This window comes from Otolemur garnettii, unplaced genomic scaffold (assembly GCF_000181295.1).
Source record: "Otolemur garnettii isolate 467f Iridium unplaced genomic scaffold, OtoGar3 scaffold00119, whole genome shotgun sequence".
NCBI classification, from domain to species: domain Eukaryota; kingdom Metazoa; phylum Chordata; class Mammalia; order Primates; family Galagidae; genus Otolemur; species Otolemur garnettii.
This window is the reverse complement of record NW_003852514.1, coordinates 6,386,986-6,406,106: the sequence shown is the minus strand read 5'-3', so window position 1 is coordinate 6,406,106 and position 19,121 is coordinate 6,386,986. Positions and strand designations below refer to the sequence as shown.

Sequence of the window (19,121 nt, the reverse complement as noted above, 5' to 3'; positions counted from 1 at the left end):
TCCCAGCTAAGGGTCGATGCTACCGGCCTCAAATTGGCCCCGAATCCCTCATTCCTATGGGGAGGGGGGGGTGCTGCGGAAAAGGCAGGGCCGGGCGCAGGTGCCCCTCTTGCCCTCTCGGACCGCGCACCGCACCGCAGGGCGGGGTGAGACGGAGGGGGTGCCTCCCCATGCTCCGCAGTGCCGGGCACCCGCGCACGCTCACTTGGGGTGCTGGGCGGGCGGGGTGGCGCTGACGTCACCCCTCCACCGCCCGGTCGAGGGGCGGTGGCCGCGCAGGCTCTGCTGGGCGGCGGCGCCGTCAGACAGGGACGGAGGGAGCGAAGGACTGGAGGGCGCACGGCCAGGTCATGCCTGGGGAGGCTGCCCGTGCCGAGCTGCTGCTGCCTGAAGCAGGCCGACCCGGGCCCCGCACAGGTGAGGTCACGGCTTCTTCACCCGCTCTGTCTGTTCCCCTCTCCAGCCTTGTTTCTCGCTCCATCCCTTCATTTAGCCTGCCTCAGCCCCTTTCCCATTCTCTTCGCCCACTTGTCTCCTCCCGCGTTCTTTCTGCGCCTTGCCTTTCCCTTCACCTGAACCCTGCCCTTCTCGCGATCAGTACCGCAGGTAAGGGTGGGGGTGCGGTGAGTTCCCTCCGCGAGCCAGGAGCGACCTGGGGGCTTGTGCCCATGGCCTCTGACTGAGGGGTCGTGGGACTTATGTCCTATCTGCGTTTCATTGTCTGCACAGAACTGCAGACCTGGCGGCCTTGGGGGAGGTGGCCTGTTTATCAGTGGCCCCTGATGGAAGATGATGGGTCCAACTGGGCCTGGGGAAGATGAGAGCCTGGACAGCCCTACCATGAATGTTGGCCATGTGTGGTTTGGGTAGGGCCAAGGGCACCTTGCTGTGGGCGAGAATTCATAGTCACAGTCCACTGGGAATGGACCATTGGTGGGGTCTAGGACCTCGCGGAGAGGTGACACAGGCTTCTGGCTCCACTCTGGGCAGGAGGCAGTACAGGCCAGGACTTCTTAGGCCCAGGGTCCTGTGCTGGTTCTGTGCTGGTTTGACTGGTGACCTTGAATGAGTTACAAAATCCTTTGGCCTTTGGTTTCCCTTCCATTGCAACCTTGGCCCAGCTCTAACATTCCCCTGCCGTGGGGACCACTCCAGGGACCAGAGCCAAGAGCCCAACTCAGGGCACCTAGTGATGGCCCACTAGCCACACCCACTACTAGTGTTGGGTGTCAGGCATGCATGGACTCAAAGGACCCTCTTCTCTCAGGTTACCCCAGTACCCCAGCAGCAAAACCCTTGGGTGACAAGTCCCAGCTGGTGGCCAAGGGCCCAGTTGTCTGATGGTGCTAAGAGCAGATGGGGCAGCCTGACAAAGTGGCTATCGCCTCCTTCAGCTTCACCTCTAATCCTCGCTCTACTTTGCAGATGAGAAAGGTGAGGTGTAGGGGATGCTGTCCTTTCCACCAGTGAGTGTAGTAGAGCAAAAGTCACCAGGCAGGCATCTGTAGCCTTGAAAACTAGCCTCTGTGTGCTGCTCCTCCCTGGTGCTGGGCTCTGGAGGCAGGTGGGCCTTAATCCAATGCTTCAAACAGAGAGGTGTCCTTGGTCTTGGTTCAGGTCAAGAAGTGGATGTCACAGAGACATTGAAAATGAGGCTTGTGAGCATTTGGATCACACAGAAAAACACTTAAGAGATTATCTTGGATGAAAACAACTAGATTCAAAACTGAATGTGCAGTGTGATCCCACCTGTGATAAAAGCAGGCCCGTTAAGAGACCAGGAAGCAGAAAACCACAGTGGTGTTGTATGGCACAACTTCAGAGGGGTCTTATTCTGCTGCCTTGAGCCCCCAGGCGAGTTATTTCCCATTCAAGTTATTTCCTGGTGTTCAGGGAGTCATTCAGGACCTGGAGGTATTAGCCCACAGAGTTACCGAGCACCTGTGGCTTCATGGTGAGGTTTTGCTTGGGTTGGGGGGGGAGGGTTGCACCAGGGACCTAGAGATGGGCCACAGGCCAGGATGGCAGCTCCATTCCCGGGACAGGATCCTGTCCTCACATGGGGTGGCTCACATGGAGAAGACTAAGCCAGAAGCTTCTGCTGGTCCTTGCGCAGTTGTCCTGTGCTCTCACTGGACTCCATATTCACCATCCCTGCCCACTACTGCCCTTCTGGCTGGATGCTTCAACGCAGTCTCAGTGGGACGCTTCGTCTCTGCTCTCCAAAAACTTGGCTGCATGTGATGACCCCTGGGTTCCCCTTTTGCATGGCCACAGGGATGGGGGAGGGGAGCAGGGTCAGGGATAGAACCTTGGTGTAACCCTGACAAGGTGGCCTTAAGTATAAGCAGTAAGGACAGGACAGATGAGCCAGAGAGGTGAGACCTGGAATGTTCCAGAGCTGCACATAGTGTATGCCCCTGTCTGCTTTATGTGGTGCACCTATTGAGAGGTCAGATTCTGATCACTGGCCTCTCCTGCCAAGCCCAGCTGAACCCCTCTTATTGTGTGGGACACAGCAAGCCAGTCTCTGAAAATGTTAGCGGCATCTTGCTGAAATGTCCCTGAGCAAAGCCTGCAGGGCAAGTCCGTTTCTAATACCCAACAACACTGCCCATAAACTCCCTCTCCATAACGCTGCCATCAACTGCTCTCTGCTCTGTCAAAACTCCTGGAAGTTCTCCCTCAGAGACTATACCACCCCTTCTCTTCTCTTTCTTGCCTTCCTTGACCAGCTCTCCTCTGAGCTCTTGACAGCAGAAATCCACCTCCCCTGGACTGGCACCTGCCTCAGAGTTGCATCAAGGGATGCTTCATGTCCTTCTCTGTCTCCACAGATCTATCCTGTGATGCAGCTGCTGCCACCATCCCGAGAGGGGACCAGCAGGAGCCCCACGTCCTGAGCCCAGGGCCCAGCCCCCTTGCCCTCACATTCCTGCCCAGCAAGCCGAGTACCCGGCCACAGCCTGAGGGAGCCAGCTGGGATGCAGGACCCTATGGGGCCCCCTCAGCATGGGCAGACCCAGCTGAGGGCAGTCCCAGCTCAGTGTTCCTCCCTGAAGTTCTACCCCCCCAGGTTTTGTCCCCTGAGGCTCCTCTCCCGGCCACCTTGGAGGCACGGATTGTGATGGGCGAGGAGACGTGCCAGGCCCTCCCACCACCCAGGGCTGCCCAACCAGTGCTCAGGGACTGGGAGGGTGGTGGGCATGAGAGCCTAAATCCACCCCCCGAGTCACGTTCTCAGGGTGATCCTTCTGTGCCTTCCCCTCCCCTAGACCCTGATTCCTACTTCACACCTCCGTCCACCCCCACCAAGACCACATATACCCTGCCCCATGGCCAAGGGACCCACAGGGACACCTGGGACTCAGAGGCAGAGCTGCTGGATGATCTGCTGGACTCAACCCCGGCCTCACCCTCAGGCTCCTACATCACGGCTGATGGGGACAGCTGGGCCTCGTCACCCTCCTGTTCCCTCAGCCTGCTGGCCCCCACTGAAGGGTTGGACTTCCCCTCAGGCTGGGGCCTCTCCCCCACGGGGTCTTTGATGAATGAACGAGAGCTGCACCCTGCCGGGCCCTCGGGACCCCCGTCCTCCGAGTCCAGCCTCTCAGCAGACAGTGACTCCTCCTTGGGTCAGGAGGCCCACTTCTTCGACCTAGATTTCCTGGCCAATGACCCAATGATCCCTGCAGCCCTCCTGCCCTTCCAGGGCAGCCTCATCTTCCAGGTGGAGGCAGTGGAGGTGATGCCACTGCCCCCGGAGGAGGAAGAAGAAGAGGAGAAGGCTGGGGCTCCCGACCTGGCGGGGGACCTGGCCGGGGAGGGGGAGGAGGACAGCACGTCCGCCTCCTTCCTGCAGTCCCTATCTGACCTGTCTATCATGGAGGGTATGGATGAGGCTTTTGCCTTTCGAGATGACACCTCCGGGGCCTCTTCTGACTCAGACTCAACCTCCTATGCAGGAGCAGAGGACGAGAGACTATACAGTGGGGAGCCCCACGCACAGTCTACCACCTTGCCCCAGGACAGTGTTCTGGAGACAGAGGAGGAGAGCAGAGGTGGTGTCAAGGGACCACAGGCTCAGGAGGTGGCTGCACCCTGGGGTCTAGAGGCCACTCCTCTGGTCTCACGGGAAGAGATCCATCTCACCCAAAGCCAGGAGTCCATCGAGGAAACATCAGAAGAAGGCCTCATCATAGGCCAGGAGTCTGCTGCCACTGTGACCACTCATACTGTGCAGGCAGCCCCAGGCCTCCAGTTGGACGCAGTAAGCAGAGTGACCCTACAGGCTGGGGAGGAGGAAGCAGCCTCTGCCACTGGACAAGCTCCCACTGTCGGAGCAATGCCTCAGCACCAACAGAAGGGCACAAGCACTCCCTTAAACCAGGAGCCTGTCACTGCAGAAATACCTTCAACCCTGCAGGAAGAAGCAAGCTTCACATTATGCCCAAACCCACCTCAGAACTTGAAGGAAGGACGTCCAGGCCTCCCCTCAGGCCCACAGCCTGTGGCTGCAGTCACGCCTGGGTCCCAGCAGACTGAAGAGGAGCATACCTTACCCCAGAAGTGTGCTGTGGCAGCACCTCTGTCCCTACAAGATGCAGACTCCCCCTCAGGCCAGGAGCCTGTGGCTATGGTCACCCCTCAGGCTCTGCAAGCAGAAGCAGACTGTGTCCCAGGGACAGAGCCCATGACCTCCATGGACCAAGAAGTAGAAGTAGGTGTGGCATTAGAACTGAGGCCAGCACCTGAGGAGAGGGACAGAGTCCTCCCTAGAGACCTGGAGCCTCCAGCCTTGGACCAGGCTCAACAGGATGACCCAGAACCAACTGCAGAAGCAGAGGCCCCCTGGGCCTCACATGAAGATGCATGTGCCACCCTGGGTGTGGAGGCCCCCGGTCCTCCCAAGTCTGCCTCTGCTGCCGGGGGGGAATTAGCTGAAGGGCTTTCTGTGCCCAAGTGGGAAGCATGTCTGGAAGCGCAAGTGTACACTGGTGATGTTGCTGAGCCCCACTCCGTCCCAAATAAGGCCCTGGGGGCTGAGAACCAAAGGGAAGGAGGCCCTGCTCCACCAGCACAGGGACATGGACCTGGAGCAGAACCTCAAGATGCAGGGGAGGCTCCCAAGGCCTGTCCTGCTGCTTGCCCTGAGGTCCACCAAGCACAGCCCCTGAACCCAGCCACAGAGGGAAGGGGCCCAAGTGGCGAGGTTACTCCACAACCCAGGCTTCCCACAGCTGTGGACACAGAGGCCTGTTTGGGGTCCTGCCCAGAGTCCCCAGCAGAGGCTACATCTGGGCTGGACAGAGGCTGTCCTGAAGATTGTGCCCCTGTGTCTGCACCCTCCTCCCAGCAACTGGAGCCTGTGCTGGGCCTGGGCAGTGGTGAGCTGCCCAAAGAAGTACCCAGAACCCTCAGCCCTTCCTCTCCCCCATCCGGAGGATATGGTGCCAGGGGCCCACCCAGTGCACCCCAGGACAAGCTCCCAGGCCCTGACACCTCTACTCCTGGCGTCCTTGCCGGGGCATCCCCACCCCCACTGGAGCTCCCTTCCCCCTGCTTGTGCCAGGGCCCCCAGGAAGACTCCATGGGGGATAAGGAGCCCCCAGGCCTCCCACCGCCCCAGGCAGGAGCCCTGCCAGCAGCTGCTGCTGTCTCAGGAATCTTGCAGCCTCCAGGAGCTGGGTCGAGGGTCAGCCTCTTGTCCCACTCCCCCCTCAGCCCCAAGGCAGCCCCTATGGATGCCAAAGACCTGGCCTTGCTGATCTCGCCTCCTTGCCAAGTGCCTCCTCGCTCTAGGACCCGGAGCCCAGCTAACCCACAAGGGCTCCCAGCCTCTGAGCAGCAAGAGGATGAAGACAGCCTGGAGGAAGGTAGGGAGGAGCATGGAGGTGGGGCCCCCAGGATTCAAGCCAGTTCGACTCCTCCCCAGGGTTGACCGTCAACTGCCATAGCCCAGACCCCATGCTCCAGCATGGAGGGCCAGCACTGCTTCCTCTGGCCCCAGTGTGGCAGGAGGGCCATGTCCCCAAGTCCTCCCACTAAGAGAGACCATCCTTACACCTCTCCCCTTCCCCAGACTCACCTCAGGCCCCAGGCTCAGGCCAGCGCTCAGACAGTCATGGGGAGTCGTCAGCCGAGCTGGATGAGCAGGACACATCGGCACCTCAGACCACACAGTGCCCAGCCCAGGTGCCCTGTCCAGGGGAGCGGGGGGCCTCTGGGAGGGCACCATACCCTGACCCATGGTGCTCAGCCCTCACCTTCCCTCAGGCCCCAACAGGCAGCAGTGAGGAGACCATTGCCAAAGCCAAGCAGAGTCGCAGTGAGAAGAAGGCCCGAAAGGTGAGCTGGTGGCTCCACCCTGGAACTCCAGGACTGGGACCATCCTTGGTAAGGGAATGTCCTTCGCAAGACGCCTCATATTCCTCAACTAACCAAATCCCACCCATTGGGGACCTTTGGGTTAATGCCAGGGAGCCCGCAGACCTTTCCCTAAACAGCTGAATCTGGAATGTCACAAGAGCCCTTACAGACTCAGACCAGATCCCTTCTGTACATGGGGAAAGATTGACCACCCAGGGTCGCCAGGAAGTTTTGGTAGAACTTTTCGTTGCTTTTTGGGGCACTGTGCTGGCTTCTTCGCCCAAGTTGGGCTGATGCCAGCTCAGAGCCCAGCTCTGCCCTGTGCTCCCAGGCAATGTCGAAGCTGGGCTTACGGCAAATTCAAGGAGTCACAAGGATCACCATCCAGAAGTCCAAGAACATCCTCTTTGTCATCGCCAAGCCTGATGTCTTCAAGAGCCCAGCCTCGGACACTTATGTGGTCTTTGGCGAAGCCAAGGTCTGTCCTGGCCATAGCTATGGCAGAACAAGGGGAACAGGGGATAGGCAGTGTGTGGGCTCTACTGACACACACTGTTTCCTATGCGGCAGATAGAGGACTTGTCCCAACAAGTGCACAAAGCTGCAGCTGAGAAGTTCAAGGTGCCCTCAGAGCCCTCAGCCCTGATCCCTGAGTCAGCACCCAGGCCCCGGGTGAGACCAGAGTGTGAAGAGGAGGAAGACGAAGAAGAGGAGGAGGTTAGTTCCAGGGACTCTAGGACCCTTCATAGGGAGGGGTCTGCCTGGGGAGCCCTGCCTCCAGGGGAGGGATCTACCTAGGGGGCCCTCCAGGGAAGGGCTCTGGCCCAGGGGCCTCAGGCAATTCCAGCTACCCCCAGTTTCCCCCACCCTAGGTGGATGAGGCAGGGCTGGAGCTGCGTGACATCGAGCTGGTGATGGCCCAAGCCAATGTGTCTAGGGCCAAGGCTGTGAGGGCCCTGAGAGATAACCACAGTGATATCGTCAATGCCATCATGGTAAGCAAGCACTGGCCCCTCCCCTGCACCCAAGGGTCTCCCAGAGGTCCTGCTATTGGCTCTGCTGGGGGCAGGGGTGCCTCCTCCAACATGACACTGTCTGCGATTTCTGCAGGAACTGACCATGTAGCTGCTGACCTGAAGCTGGGTCCATCCTGCCCCTTCCCCCAGCTCTGCTGCTCAATAAATTGGTGTGCCCTCATTGCCCCTTGTGCCCTCATTGCCCCTTGTGTCCTCTCTCTGATCTCAGTCATCTCCTCATTGCCCCCTGGTGTCCCCTCAGCCCAGCTCTGTTCCTGTCCTTGACTCTTTCTGCTGGGGGGCCACAAGTGCCGGGGCCACATTTGGGCCAGGGTCTTGGACGGGCAGGCATGTGGCTACTGTGACTCTTCACAAAGAAGGCCCACAAAAGGCCAGGTTTAGCCTGAGAGGGGTGGGCTGGGCACTGTGACCTCCCCTCCCACCAGAGATGCATAAGGCAGGTTTTGGTAGGGGCAGGAGCCCAGAAGACTTTTTGGTTTGCCTTCAGTCTCTCCTGCTGCCTCCAGGGCAGGCCTATTTGCACGTCCACCTAGAGACAATATCAATAATTGCTTTTCTGCCTTCCCTGGCCCAAGACCCTCACATGAGGAAGCAGCTCTAGGACAGCCCAAGAAAGAGAGAATTCTCTCTATTAAACACTGTCCTGGCTACCTGCCTGTTCTAAAGCTGAGATACCATACAGACCCAACCACTTTGTTCTGGAAAGTGCTTTCAGGACACTCCAAACCTTCTGGCTTAGCTTATTCACAATTCGGACATCCACGAAGGCCTTGAGGCTCTGCATCCTCCCTCCACAGGCAGGGCCTAACAGGCAGTCCCTCCACCCAACAGGACATAGCCCCCAGCCTGGACAGTATGGGGATGTGACCGTCCAATCTCCTCAGCCTGGGGGCTTCCTAGATGCACCCTTGGGGTGGGGGCGGGCTCAGCTGGGACACAGATGCTCCCAGCTTGCTTTAGTGGAAGGAGAGGCCCAGGACAACCTGACCCCAGATTACCTCCCCTCCTACCTCCACGTGTCCCAAGGAAAGTTTGCAGGGACCTAAAGGGTAAAAGCAAGACTGAAGCCAACAGGACTTGTGGGGAAGAGCTCACTGGGGGTAGGAGGGAGACAGGGACAGCACAAGGTCACAGGGAAGGGCGGCAGAAGAGCACGTTGGTCTCTCTAAAGACCTGGACCTCAAGATGATGACGTCCCACAAATGGTACTCTGGTCCACAGAGGAGTATAGAGTTTGTTCCCAAGGAAGTCACCTGTGAGAGTAGGGGAAGGAAACTTTGTCCACTGCATAGAATATAACGATCAAGGAGTCCCTGGCACTCATGTGGCTCACACTATACCTGCCGCCCATGAAAGGCCCCAGAACACTTGCTCCTATCCCGTGTCTACAAAAATAAAATCCAAGTAAGTGCTTCCTGTGGCATGAGAGCTGCTGCCTCACACCAGCCCCGCCAATACTGTGCCCAGCCCTAGGTGCTGCAGGGCAGATGTGGCCCAGGGACAGAGGCCAAAATAGACACCTACCCTGGCTTTTACCCAAATAGATCAGAAACATGCTTGGCAACCAGAGATTAAATTATTCACATTGTGGTAAACTTCTTTTTAACGTCTCTGAGAGTTACATGGAAACATCATGTGCAAACTGACATCTGTCCAGGGCCCTGGCTGACAGGAGTGGCTCTCCCTGCCAGCTCAGCCCAGCCCTCCCCAAACAGGGATGTGGTGCAGGCTTTGGCAGAGCCCCGGTGGACGAGGCTCAGATCTTTCCACCTAGCACTGGGGTGTATCCCTCAGCAGCTCCTGGCTCCTTCACAGTGGAGGATCTGCGCCAGCCCTGGGGCCACCTGTGCCTGGAGCTCCTCCCCAGCCTCCAGCAGGTGGAAGGGGTGACACACAGGTCAAATCACTCCTCCCAGGAAGGCCTGGGATGACTGTGCAGAAGGTGAGGGTACTCCCCTGCCTGCCACCTGTCATGCTGAGTCCTGGTCCATGCTGCAACCCAGTGCCTCGATGTCACTACTGATGTCCGAAATCATGCGGTCCCACTCGTCCCCCTCAGAGGGCACCGACCGGTCATCGGAGCTGCCTGCAGCCCTGTTCCCATTGGTGGTGGAGCTAGATGTGGTGCTCAGCGCTCGACGGTGCCTGCCGAAGCTGTCGGTGATGATGCCGCGCCCATCCTTCACACCAATGGTCTCTAGGAAGTTCTCAAAGTGCTGGCTGTCCTTCTCAGGGATGAAGGGCCGCAGACCTACAGATACAAGATACCTAGCATGGCATCTTCCAGGTGGCCTCAGCCTACTCAGCTCTGCTCCCAGAGCTCAGAGTCCCCAGACGTGGCCATAGCTGCACCTGGGCGCCACAGCCTGGGTGCGCCAATGGCAGGCTTACCACATCTGTCTACTGGGGTTGAAAGCATGTGCCCTGGTGCCCATGGGCCCTAAGCAGCTTACTGCCTCTGGCACACCCACCCTTCCTGGCCTTGTGGCCCCTACCCAACAAGGTGTCCATGACCTCCTCTCATTCTCTATCAGTCCTCGTGAAGCCCTCATCTCACAGATAAGAAAGCTGAGGTACAGAACAGTCCTTGAATCTGCCTCCTAGCAGCTAGCAATGAGGGTGCAGTCTCTCAGAGGAAGGCCTCATGCCAAAACTTGCTATTTCCCAGCCATAGCCCAGCCTAGGGTGACCATCCTGACTTAGAAGGCCATCCTCCTATGCAGGAGGTTCAACGTGTCTCTCAGAAGAGACTGCTGCCTGCCCCTGTTGCAGGTGGGCAGGCAGAGCCCTATGCCAGGAGGATTCACAGGCCCCAGCATGAAAGGTATGGGGTGCTGTTTAGAAAGGCCTATGTGTGCCTGTGGTTCCAGCTACTTGGGAGGCTGAGGCAGGAGACTCGTTTGAGCCAGGAGTTGGAGGTTGCTGTGAGCTGTGATGCCAGGGCACTCTACCCAGGGGAACAGCTTGAGGCTCTGTCTCAAAAAAAAAAAAAAGAAAGAAAGAAAGAAAGGCCTATGTGCAGACAGCCTGCCCCAGCCCAGCCCTTTATCCTCCCATGAGCTCACCAGGCTTGGTTGAGGGTAACAAACCCATCTTCCTTGGCTTGTTAAGGGCAGGGGCTCAAGACTAAGAAGCCCTCAACTAGCTACCACCAACTTGCTATGTTCTAAGTGTCAGCAGAAGGAGAAGCTGCAGCCGAGTCACTGTCCCCTCAAAGTGAGGGGCTGATACCTGATGTCTGCCAATGAGAGTCTCAGTCCAGCTGTCTGAGGTAGCCCAGATCTCCCAGCCTGCCAGCTTCTCTGATCTAATGCAGTGAGCTCTTTGGGGTCTTGGCAAAGGCTGGTTTCTCTGCCTGCTTCTGCCCAAACTCCTACACATCCACCAAACCCATGTCTTCCTGACTGCTCTCCAGCACTCCTCCCACATCTCAGGGTTTTGTTCATTCCCAGCCCTGCTCCCACGAATGCTCTGCTGCTTCCTGGCAGGACCCACCCAGCTCAACTCAAGGGCTCCCAGGAGAGGGAAGGACAGTTGGTGGCCCCCAGCAGTCCTGGAAAGACCTCTTCTGACCTTGGGCCTGCACTCTGACAACCACCTCTGGTTCAAACTTCCCATCCCTGATGGAGCCCTCATCCCACCCACCTAGGAGGTCATAAGCTTTGAACTGGTCACCCTCTCAGGATCCCCCTCACCAAGCAGCAGGAACTTGCGGCTGTCCCCATAGAGCTGCCGCAAGTTGATGCAGAACTCATGGATGGAGGCCCCGTTGCGGTACTCATGCAGTCGAGTTGCAAACTGCTGGATCTCCTGTGATGACAGCTTGGTGCGCAGCTGCAAGAGAGCAAAGCCAGGTATTGGGCGGGGCACAGTGGGCAAGAAGTGGCAGCTAGCCCCACCCTGCTGTGGCTGCTAACCCTGAGGGGAGGTCCCATGGCAGGCACGATGGGCACAGTTGCACAGTGGGTGCCAAGCCCACACCAAGCCCCCTGGCCATCTCTAGCTTCACATCTGCATGGCCTATGCAGTCAGAATGCCCACAGTGCATTTTCATCCTGTCAGGCCTGGCCTGGGAGCCACCCAGAGGAGATGCAGGCACCCAGGCAACCTACTTCCCCTGAGCTGGAACACCAGCACCACTCGGGTGTGCAGGTGGCAGGGGGTCCACACAAGAGTCAGCAGGGTAGGGGTGGGAAGCTGGTGACCTGGTGCCCATGATGGTGCCTCGGGAAGCAAAACACATACAGATTGAGACAAAGCTTTCAATGACAAAACCTCAGTAGAAAGTGTCTGGCCAATGGCCTTTGGGGTCTGCCATCCCCACCTCCTGAGACTTGGGCATGGGCTATGGTCCAGCCCTGACAGCCAAAGCACTTCCAACTCAGCCCCACCAACCCCATGGCTCTCCCAGGCTGGCTCCTAGGAAAAGGCAGTAACATAGGTAAACTTGACCAGGTATGCTCAACTGTCTGCTCTGGAGTGGTCAAAGCCTGCCCCTGCCGCTGCCTGCCCTCCTCCCCACTTAGTGCCTACCGTCAGCATGTAGTCCTGCAGCAGCTCCGTGGCACTCGCGCTCAGCTCACTCTCACTGACTGTCTTGCCATGAGATGATGGCCGAATGTAGAAGGACAATGGCGACACTCCACCCATGTCCACAGAGTCAGGGAAGGAGCTGAAGGGGACATAGCATGTGGGCAGGCAGCTTCCCTGACCCCTCTATCCCACGTAGGTTTCAGGGAGCCTAACCAGTGCCACATGTGCACAGGACCCTGCTCTGGAGCAGGGAAATGGTGACAATAACAGGGATACAAAAGGAGAGCTGGCCAGGTGCAAGAGGTGTTCAGCTCGGCCTGGTTCTGGGGCTCCCATCAAGGTAGGACTCTCACAAAGGCTTTGAGGGAGGGAGGAAGCATGAGGGCCAAGGGGGTGGGCAGTGTTGTTGGGAGTGACAGGCTGAGGGAGGCCTAGGGGACAGTCTCCTCAGGAAGTGCCTGGAGCTGGGGAAGGGAGGGAGGGGTGGCAGGAAAGGAGGGCATGGGCTGAGTTCCTGCAGAGGGGACAGGCTATAAGCACAGGGCTGGCAGGCCAGAGACCCAGGTTTGCAGAGGAAAGACACTTATCCAATATGCCCTTTACAAGGTCACTCTGGAGGCCATAGAAGGGCAGGGAGAGCCCAAAGGGAGGGAAAGGCTCTAGAAGCTACCAACAGGGTAGGGTGACCACACAACAGGCAATGTGTTTGGTGTTTGTTTAACCCTGGGGCTCAGGGGCACATGTACTCACAAAGTGCTGGCTTCTGCCTCGTAGGTCTCCTTAATGTCCACTTTTGTCGAAGAGTCATCTGTAAGGAAGACATACAAAACCCAGGCAACTTTCAGATATGTGCAGAGGAGGCATTTCAAGTCCAGCCCCACTGCTACATTTATTGGAGAAAGTAGCAGGCCTGGCCTTCAGATGTCCTGCAGTCCTGCATCACTGAGTCACCCTGAAAGTGTCATGTGCTACAGGGCAAGGCCCCTCCCTGCACATTCACAGGATCCTGCTGAATGCACATTCTGTTGTAGCTGGAGTCCGTGGAGGGTTCGCACATTGCCAAAGCCAACGATAGCTGCCTTTGGGGCTATCAGCTATGTGCCAGGCAGGGTCACAGGGGTTTGTCTTCTTTAACCCACCTGTCACCTATCCTCACTTAAGCCAGGTCACACAGCAGAAGTCAGCCAGAACCAAGCAACTGACCCCCAGCCTGGACACAACTGAGGGCTTGGGACACCTATGACCCTGAGACCAGCAAAGGATCTGGTGCAGTACAGCTATGTGGGTAACACTCAAAAAGTGACAATAGGTCTCAGCAACAGACTGCAGTTCATAATTCCAAACCTGAGGAAAGGGACATTTCCACACCAATACTGGCAGTGAGCAAAACTTCTGAAAGGCAGGTAAGTCTTGGGAAAAGTATAAGACTTTACATGGGAGCAGAAAGGAAAGGATGGGAGAAAAAAGGTATGTTTCTGGGAGCGGAAACAAGGTAAGCAGAGCAGTCCGAATAATGGCCCATGAAGGTTGTCCACATCCTAACCTCCAGAACTTGTGAATATGTTATGTTACACAGCAAAGGAGAGTTAAGGTTGCTACCCAGCTGACCTTGAAATAGGAAGATCACCCTGGATTGTCTAGGTGGGCCCAGCATGATCACAAAGGTCCTGAAACATGGGAGAAGAAAGGCTGAGAGTCAGAGGAAGATGACAGTGGCCTATGCCATGGGGTGGCCATGCACACTAAGGAAGGTGGAGAGCAAAGCAAGGGGCACCTCTTGGAGCTAGAAAGCAAGGGCAGGCTTCTTCCCCTGGAGCCTCCAGAAGGAGCCAGCCCTGTAGACACCTCAATTTTAGCCTATGGAGACCATTTGGACTCTAACCTATACAATTATAGAACAGATCTGTGCTGTTTAAGCTGCTAGTTTTGAGGATCTGTCATGGCAGCAGGGAACTTACTAGTATTCAGCAAGCAAAGCCCTGAGAAAGAAGCAAGCAGAGGATGTGTGCACATATGTGTGATATTTGTGTGCATATGTATGTGCGGCTCCTGCAGAGAAGTCTTGGGATAAGGCTGGCAGGGCAGGAAGCCCACTGAAGGAGCCCCGAGTAGAGGAGTTACAACAGCTTATTTAGTGAAAACTCATTCAACTGTATACTATGACCTGTGTACTTTTAGTAAAAAACTTTATTAAAGAAAAAGCTTTTTTCTCCCATCCTTTCCTTTCTGCTCCCAGCTAAAGACCCCAAGGCTGGGCACTGTGGCTCACACCTATATTCCCAGCACTCTGGGAGGCTAAGGCAGGTGGATTCCTTAAGCTCAGGAGTTGGAAACCAGCTTGAGCAAGAGCAAGAGCAAGATCCCATCTCTAAAATAGCCAGGTGTTGTGGTGGCTGCCTGTAGTCCCAGCTACTTAGGAGGCTGAGGCAAGAGAATCACTTGAGCCCAAGAATTTAAGGTTGCTGTGAGCTATAACATCACAGCACTCTATCAAGGGTGACAAAGTGAGACACTGTCTCAAAAAAAAAAAAAAAGAAAGAAAAGAAGAAAAAAAAGACCCCAGTGGGAATTCTACTGCACAAGAGCCAAAGCAACCACACTGAAATTGGATGTTAACTACAGCTCAATAAATCACCTGCTCTTTGCACAGTGTATCACCCTGGACAAGCTGCTTACCACCAAGCCTTAACTTCCCTATCTCTAAAATGGGGGCAAAGACTGTATCTACCTCACTGGGTTGTCAAGTGAGTGTGCCTGGGTTGGATGCAGAGACTCATGCCTATAATTCCAGCATTTTGGAACACTGAGGCAGAAGGATTATATGAGGCCAGGAGTTCAAGACCAGCTTGAGCAATATAATGGGACCCTATCTCTACAAAAATAAGCCAGATGTGGTGGCATGAGCTCATAGTCCTAGCTACTCGGGAGGCTGAGGCAGGAGGACCGTGAGCACTCAGAAGTTTGAGATGCAGTGAATTATGATTGTGCCACTGCATTCCAGACCAGGAGGACAGAGCAAGACACTGCCTAAAAAAACAAAACAAAAACACATGCCTGAGTGCTCAGAGACTACGCAGGGTGTGAGGTGCCCACCACACAGGGCTCTGGCTCGAAAAAAGGAAGAAGGCACTGAGCTCCTGCTCTCACACCACGCATGGACTTCCCCAAGGCTCTCTACCACTTACCTTCTTGGCTGAGACGTGAGAATTAGCATGGAGGGGTAGAGGGCTAGGACTTATCTCCAGAAAAAGAAATTACAGGCAACAAGCTGCATTATTTCCACTTTCTTTTTATACAAACCATTAACCCTCAATAATCAATATATTTGAGAAATAGATGATCTTGGTGTTCAGAAGATTTGGCTCAAGTGACCTTATCTATTAAGTTACTTTGTATGAACTAATGGATTCCAGATGCTGCTCTATAACCAGCCTACATGTGATAGCAGCTCTGAACACGGGTCTGGCTGTGCAGCCCTCAGCAACCCCTTTACTTTCCCACTCAGCACATGGGCTGCCTCCCAGGGCAACCTGGGCAGCACCCCGCAGGCCTGGCCATGGTCCCAGAAGGAGCCCTCACACTGAGAACAGCCATGTCTGGACATACAGAAGGTCCCCAGAACCACTCAGCCTTCTCAATTCTCTCACATGCTCCACTTCTAGGAGACTTCTCCTGGTCCTGTCTTTGTTCTGAGTTAGGTGAAGCAATTTTAGACACATGTGGTTCTATAACAAGTGTCCATGGCCACCAAACTTACACCAGGAACCCATTGAGCTGGCCCAGTGTTTGTGCTGAAAACAGGTCCCTGAAGGACAGGCAATGTTTTTGCTCTGATTAAATCCTATGGACTAGTATGAATGGTGGAATCTAGAAACAAAGGCCACCAGCAACAGCAGTAACTGTGCTAACTGTCCCCATTGTCACTCACAGGGAGGAGAGGGCCACTGCAGAGGTCCCTCCTGCCCCCACCCCAACTCACTGCCCACTCTCACCAACATACCGCTGTGCAGGGACAGGTGGTGGGTCGGGGTGGAGGCCCCATCAAATATCGCTCTGTCCAGAAAGTCGATGGTGGATTCCGTGTACACAACCTGGAAGACCTGGCCCAGCAGGCAGCAGAGCTCCTCCGCAGCGACCTGCAGCAGGGGGACAGTAGCTGCTCGGTCAGCCTGGCAGGGCTGGGAACTATGCCTTCCCAGGAAACTTCCAGGGAATTTCTCAGGTGTTCGATAAATATGAATGACACTAAAGTCAAGCACCTCTCTGCCTTCCACTGCCCACATAGGGTGTCAAAAAGAGACTTGGCCAACTAGAATTCCATCTAGGACCAGATGGCGGCCCCCATGTGGCCTTGCAGATATGAGGAGACAGTGCAGAGCACAAGTATCAGCTGCCTCCCCCACCTCCTCGCAATCTGAACCTACAACTCCTACCCTAGCCTGGGAAGGATGGGAGAGAAGCTACCAGAAGTATCACAGTCCACCTGGAGGTAGGGTTTTATAAGTCTGCTGTGTAAAGCAGTGGCTCTCAGCTGGAGCGAATCTGCATCCCTCCTGGGGGCATGTGGCACTATCTAGAATCATTTTTAGTTGTCCCAAGGGCAGAGGCCAAGGATGCCTTTCAATACCATACAATGCACAGGGCAGCTCTCCAAACAAAGAATTATATGGTTGAGATGGAAACAATGACTAGAGGATATTTTATTTTGTTTTATTTTAATTTGTTAAGTTATTTATTTATTTATTTATTGAGACAGAGCCTCACGCTGTCACCCTGGGTAGAGTGCTGTGGCATCACAGCTCACAGCAACCTCCAACTCCTGGGCTCAAGCGATTCTTCTACCTCCGCCTCCCAAGTAGCTGGGACCACAGGCGCCTGCCACAACGCCTAGCTATTTTTTGGTTGCAGCCATCATTGTTTGGCGGGCCCAGACTGGCTTCGAACCCGCCAGCTCAGGTGTATGTGGCCGGTGCCTTAGCCACTTGAGCCACAGGTGCCAAGCCTAGACGAAATTTTAGATGGAAGGTCACTACTATCCATTTTACAGATGCAGTGACTCTTGGAGGCCGTATAGCTTCTGGGTGGCTGAGGGGAGCCACAAACCCACAAATGCCCAGCTGTGGCTCTTCCAGTCTGCGAGGAAACTGCAAGCCCAGTCCTTAATGCCAGGCAGGTCAGGTGGCCACCACCACCCCCAACCAGGAAAGAGGAGAGTGAAGCACCACGAAGGGAAGAATGATGAGCAAACAGCCTGCCGCAGTCCCAGTCTCAGGAACAGGACTGAGGGGGGGAGGGGCTGGGCTGAGTGGGACCTGGGGTAGGACTGGGGACGTGGCCACAGGTAGAAAAGAACTGTGGGCTGGGCCAGGGTAAAGGCAGGGCCTGGGGCAGAGCTGGGTAGATGGGCAAGAACTAGCTAGGTCCAGGGCCCTGGCCAGGGCTGGGCATGGTAAGGCAGGACATGAGGGCCTAGGTGGAGCCAGGGGCAGGGCCTGGCCTGGATAAGTGTGGCCTTAGGAGGTCTCACCTTGCTCTCTGCAGCCAGGATGACCAGGCAGCATGCTTCCACTGGCCCCACTGCGCTCTCTGACAGCGAGCCTGCACTGAGGCCTCTGGAACTTTCCGCACACAGACTCTGGCTGGGGGAGATACCCGGGTCCTGGGCTGAGAAGTCAATACCATCTCAGGTTAACGCAGAAGGCAGGCAGGTGTGATGGACACTTAAGGCACCAGCCCGGGCTGCTCTTACAACGCTGCTCGAGGGACCTTTACCTGGCTTAGGTGACTGTCAGAAGACCAGGTTGATAGTCCTGCACCAGACACACCCTCTGGGCAGGTCCCCTTCCCCTTCTTTGCCTCCCTAAACAAAGGTAGAACCAGTTGATACCTGAGTACCTGGGCACCAGAGCTTGAGTCACCCTGCAATTTCACATGGTTTAAGTTTATACATAATAGACCACAAACAAAAGCCTGAGAATAGTCTACCTCCATAAGGTTTCCATGTGTTCCAGTCCAAGGCACTCTTTTCTTACAGATGGGTAAACTGAGGCTTAGTGAGGCGAAAGGTATGGACTGAGAATATGTGAGTGGCAGAATCTAGGTGATGATCTAGGTGGTCAGATCCTGGTGCCCCTGTTTCTAATGCCCTACCCACAGCCTCCCCATGTGGAGAGGTTCTCATGTGACACACAGGGTGACTTCAGGTTTTTTTGTTTGTGTTTTTCTTTTTGAGACAGAGTCTCACTTTGTCGCCCTGGGTAGAGTGCCATGGCATCATAGCTCACAGCAATCTCAGACTCTTGGGCTCAAGCAATTCTCTTGCCTCAGCCTCCCAAGACTTCAGGTTGCCCAATGGCAGGAGAGAGGCCAATGTCTAGACAGCAGGACTCCAAGAGCTAGCACATCAGTCAAACAAACACGGGAGGACTTCTGGGCTAGAAGCAAAGCCTAGAGTGCCCCTAGTGCTGGGGTCTTAAGGGCAGGCCTGCATCGGTTGGGGGTGGGGGCGGGGGGGAACAAGGAGGCAGAAATAAGAAGCTGCTGGGGGCTCCATGAGGGACAGCTCCAGAGCTCCACAGTAAGATGGTGAGCACTACTCTGTCCCTGTGGCAGCCACTGGCCACAGTGCTACTGAGCACATGGAACATGACAAGTCAACACCAAATTGTGAGTATAAACTACACAGAGGGCTTCAGAGCTGACAAAACAAAACTTAATAGCTGTAAGATTTTTATACTGATTATATGCTTACATGATAGTATTCTGGACATAAAGGGCTAAATCAAATATATTAATGAAACTAATTTCACTTGTTTCTCTTTACTTTTTTAACATTTTATTTTTTTTTATTTTTATTTATTTGAGACAGAGGCTCAAGCTGTCACCCTGGGTAGAGTGCCGTGGCATCATAGCTCACAGAAATCTGAAGCGATTCTCTTGTCTCAGTTTTTCTATTTTTAGTAGAGTCAGAGTCTTGATTTTTGCGGGCTAATCTCAAACTCCTGAGTTCAAGTAATCCACCCACCTCGGCCTCCCAAGAGTGCTAGGATTTCAGGCATGAGCCAGAACGCCCGGCCTTTTTTTAACATTTTAAGGGTGGCACCTGTGGCTCAAGGAGTAGGGCGCCAGCCCTACATGCTGCAGGTAGTGGGTTCAAACCCAGCCTCAGCCAAAAAAAAAAAA

General features: G+C 55.4%; 2 protein-coding genes across 5 annotated transcripts in view; one reads left to right on the top strand and one right to left on the bottom strand.

Moving 5' to 3' along the window:
* The first annotated feature begins 335 nt into the window (after positions 1 to 335).
* Positions 336 to 7,566, top strand: NACAD (NAC alpha domain containing). Its single transcript, XM_003797598.3, has 8 exons — positions 336 to 417; positions 2,838 to 5,876; positions 6,083 to 6,195; positions 6,277 to 6,348; positions 6,701 to 6,847; positions 6,940 to 7,086; positions 7,242 to 7,364; positions 7,480 to 7,566. The coding sequence occupies exons 1-8, from the start codon at positions 351 to 353 to the stop codon at positions 7,492 to 7,494; spliced, it is 3,723 nt and encodes a 1,240-aa protein (XP_003797646.1). The 5' UTR covers positions 336 to 350; the 3' UTR covers positions 7,495 to 7,566.
* A 1,411-nt stretch (positions 7,567 to 8,977) lies between these two features.
* Positions 8,978 to 19,121, bottom strand: part of CCM2 (CCM2 scaffolding protein) — a 56,407-nt gene continuing 46,263 nt past the window's right edge. For 3 of the 4 annotated variants that reach the window (XM_012809986.2, XM_012809987.2, XM_023517714.1), the window contains 6 exons: positions 17,467 to 17,603; positions 15,940 to 16,075; positions 12,690 to 12,747; positions 11,940 to 12,078; positions 11,102 to 11,240; positions 8,978 to 9,657 (listed from right to left, as the gene is read on the bottom strand). In XM_012809986.2, coding sequence (XP_012665440.1) covers positions 9,377 to 9,657; positions 11,102 to 11,240; positions 11,940 to 12,078; positions 12,690 to 12,747; positions 15,940 to 16,075; positions 17,467 to 17,603 — 890 coding nt within the window. In that variant the 3' untranslated portion in view covers positions 8,978 to 9,376. Of the gene's footprint in view, positions 9,658 to 11,051; positions 11,241 to 11,939; positions 12,079 to 12,689; positions 12,748 to 15,939; positions 16,076 to 17,466; positions 17,604 to 19,121 lie in introns of all 4 variants that reach the window. The other variant, XM_023517715.1, reaches the window with a different exon arrangement.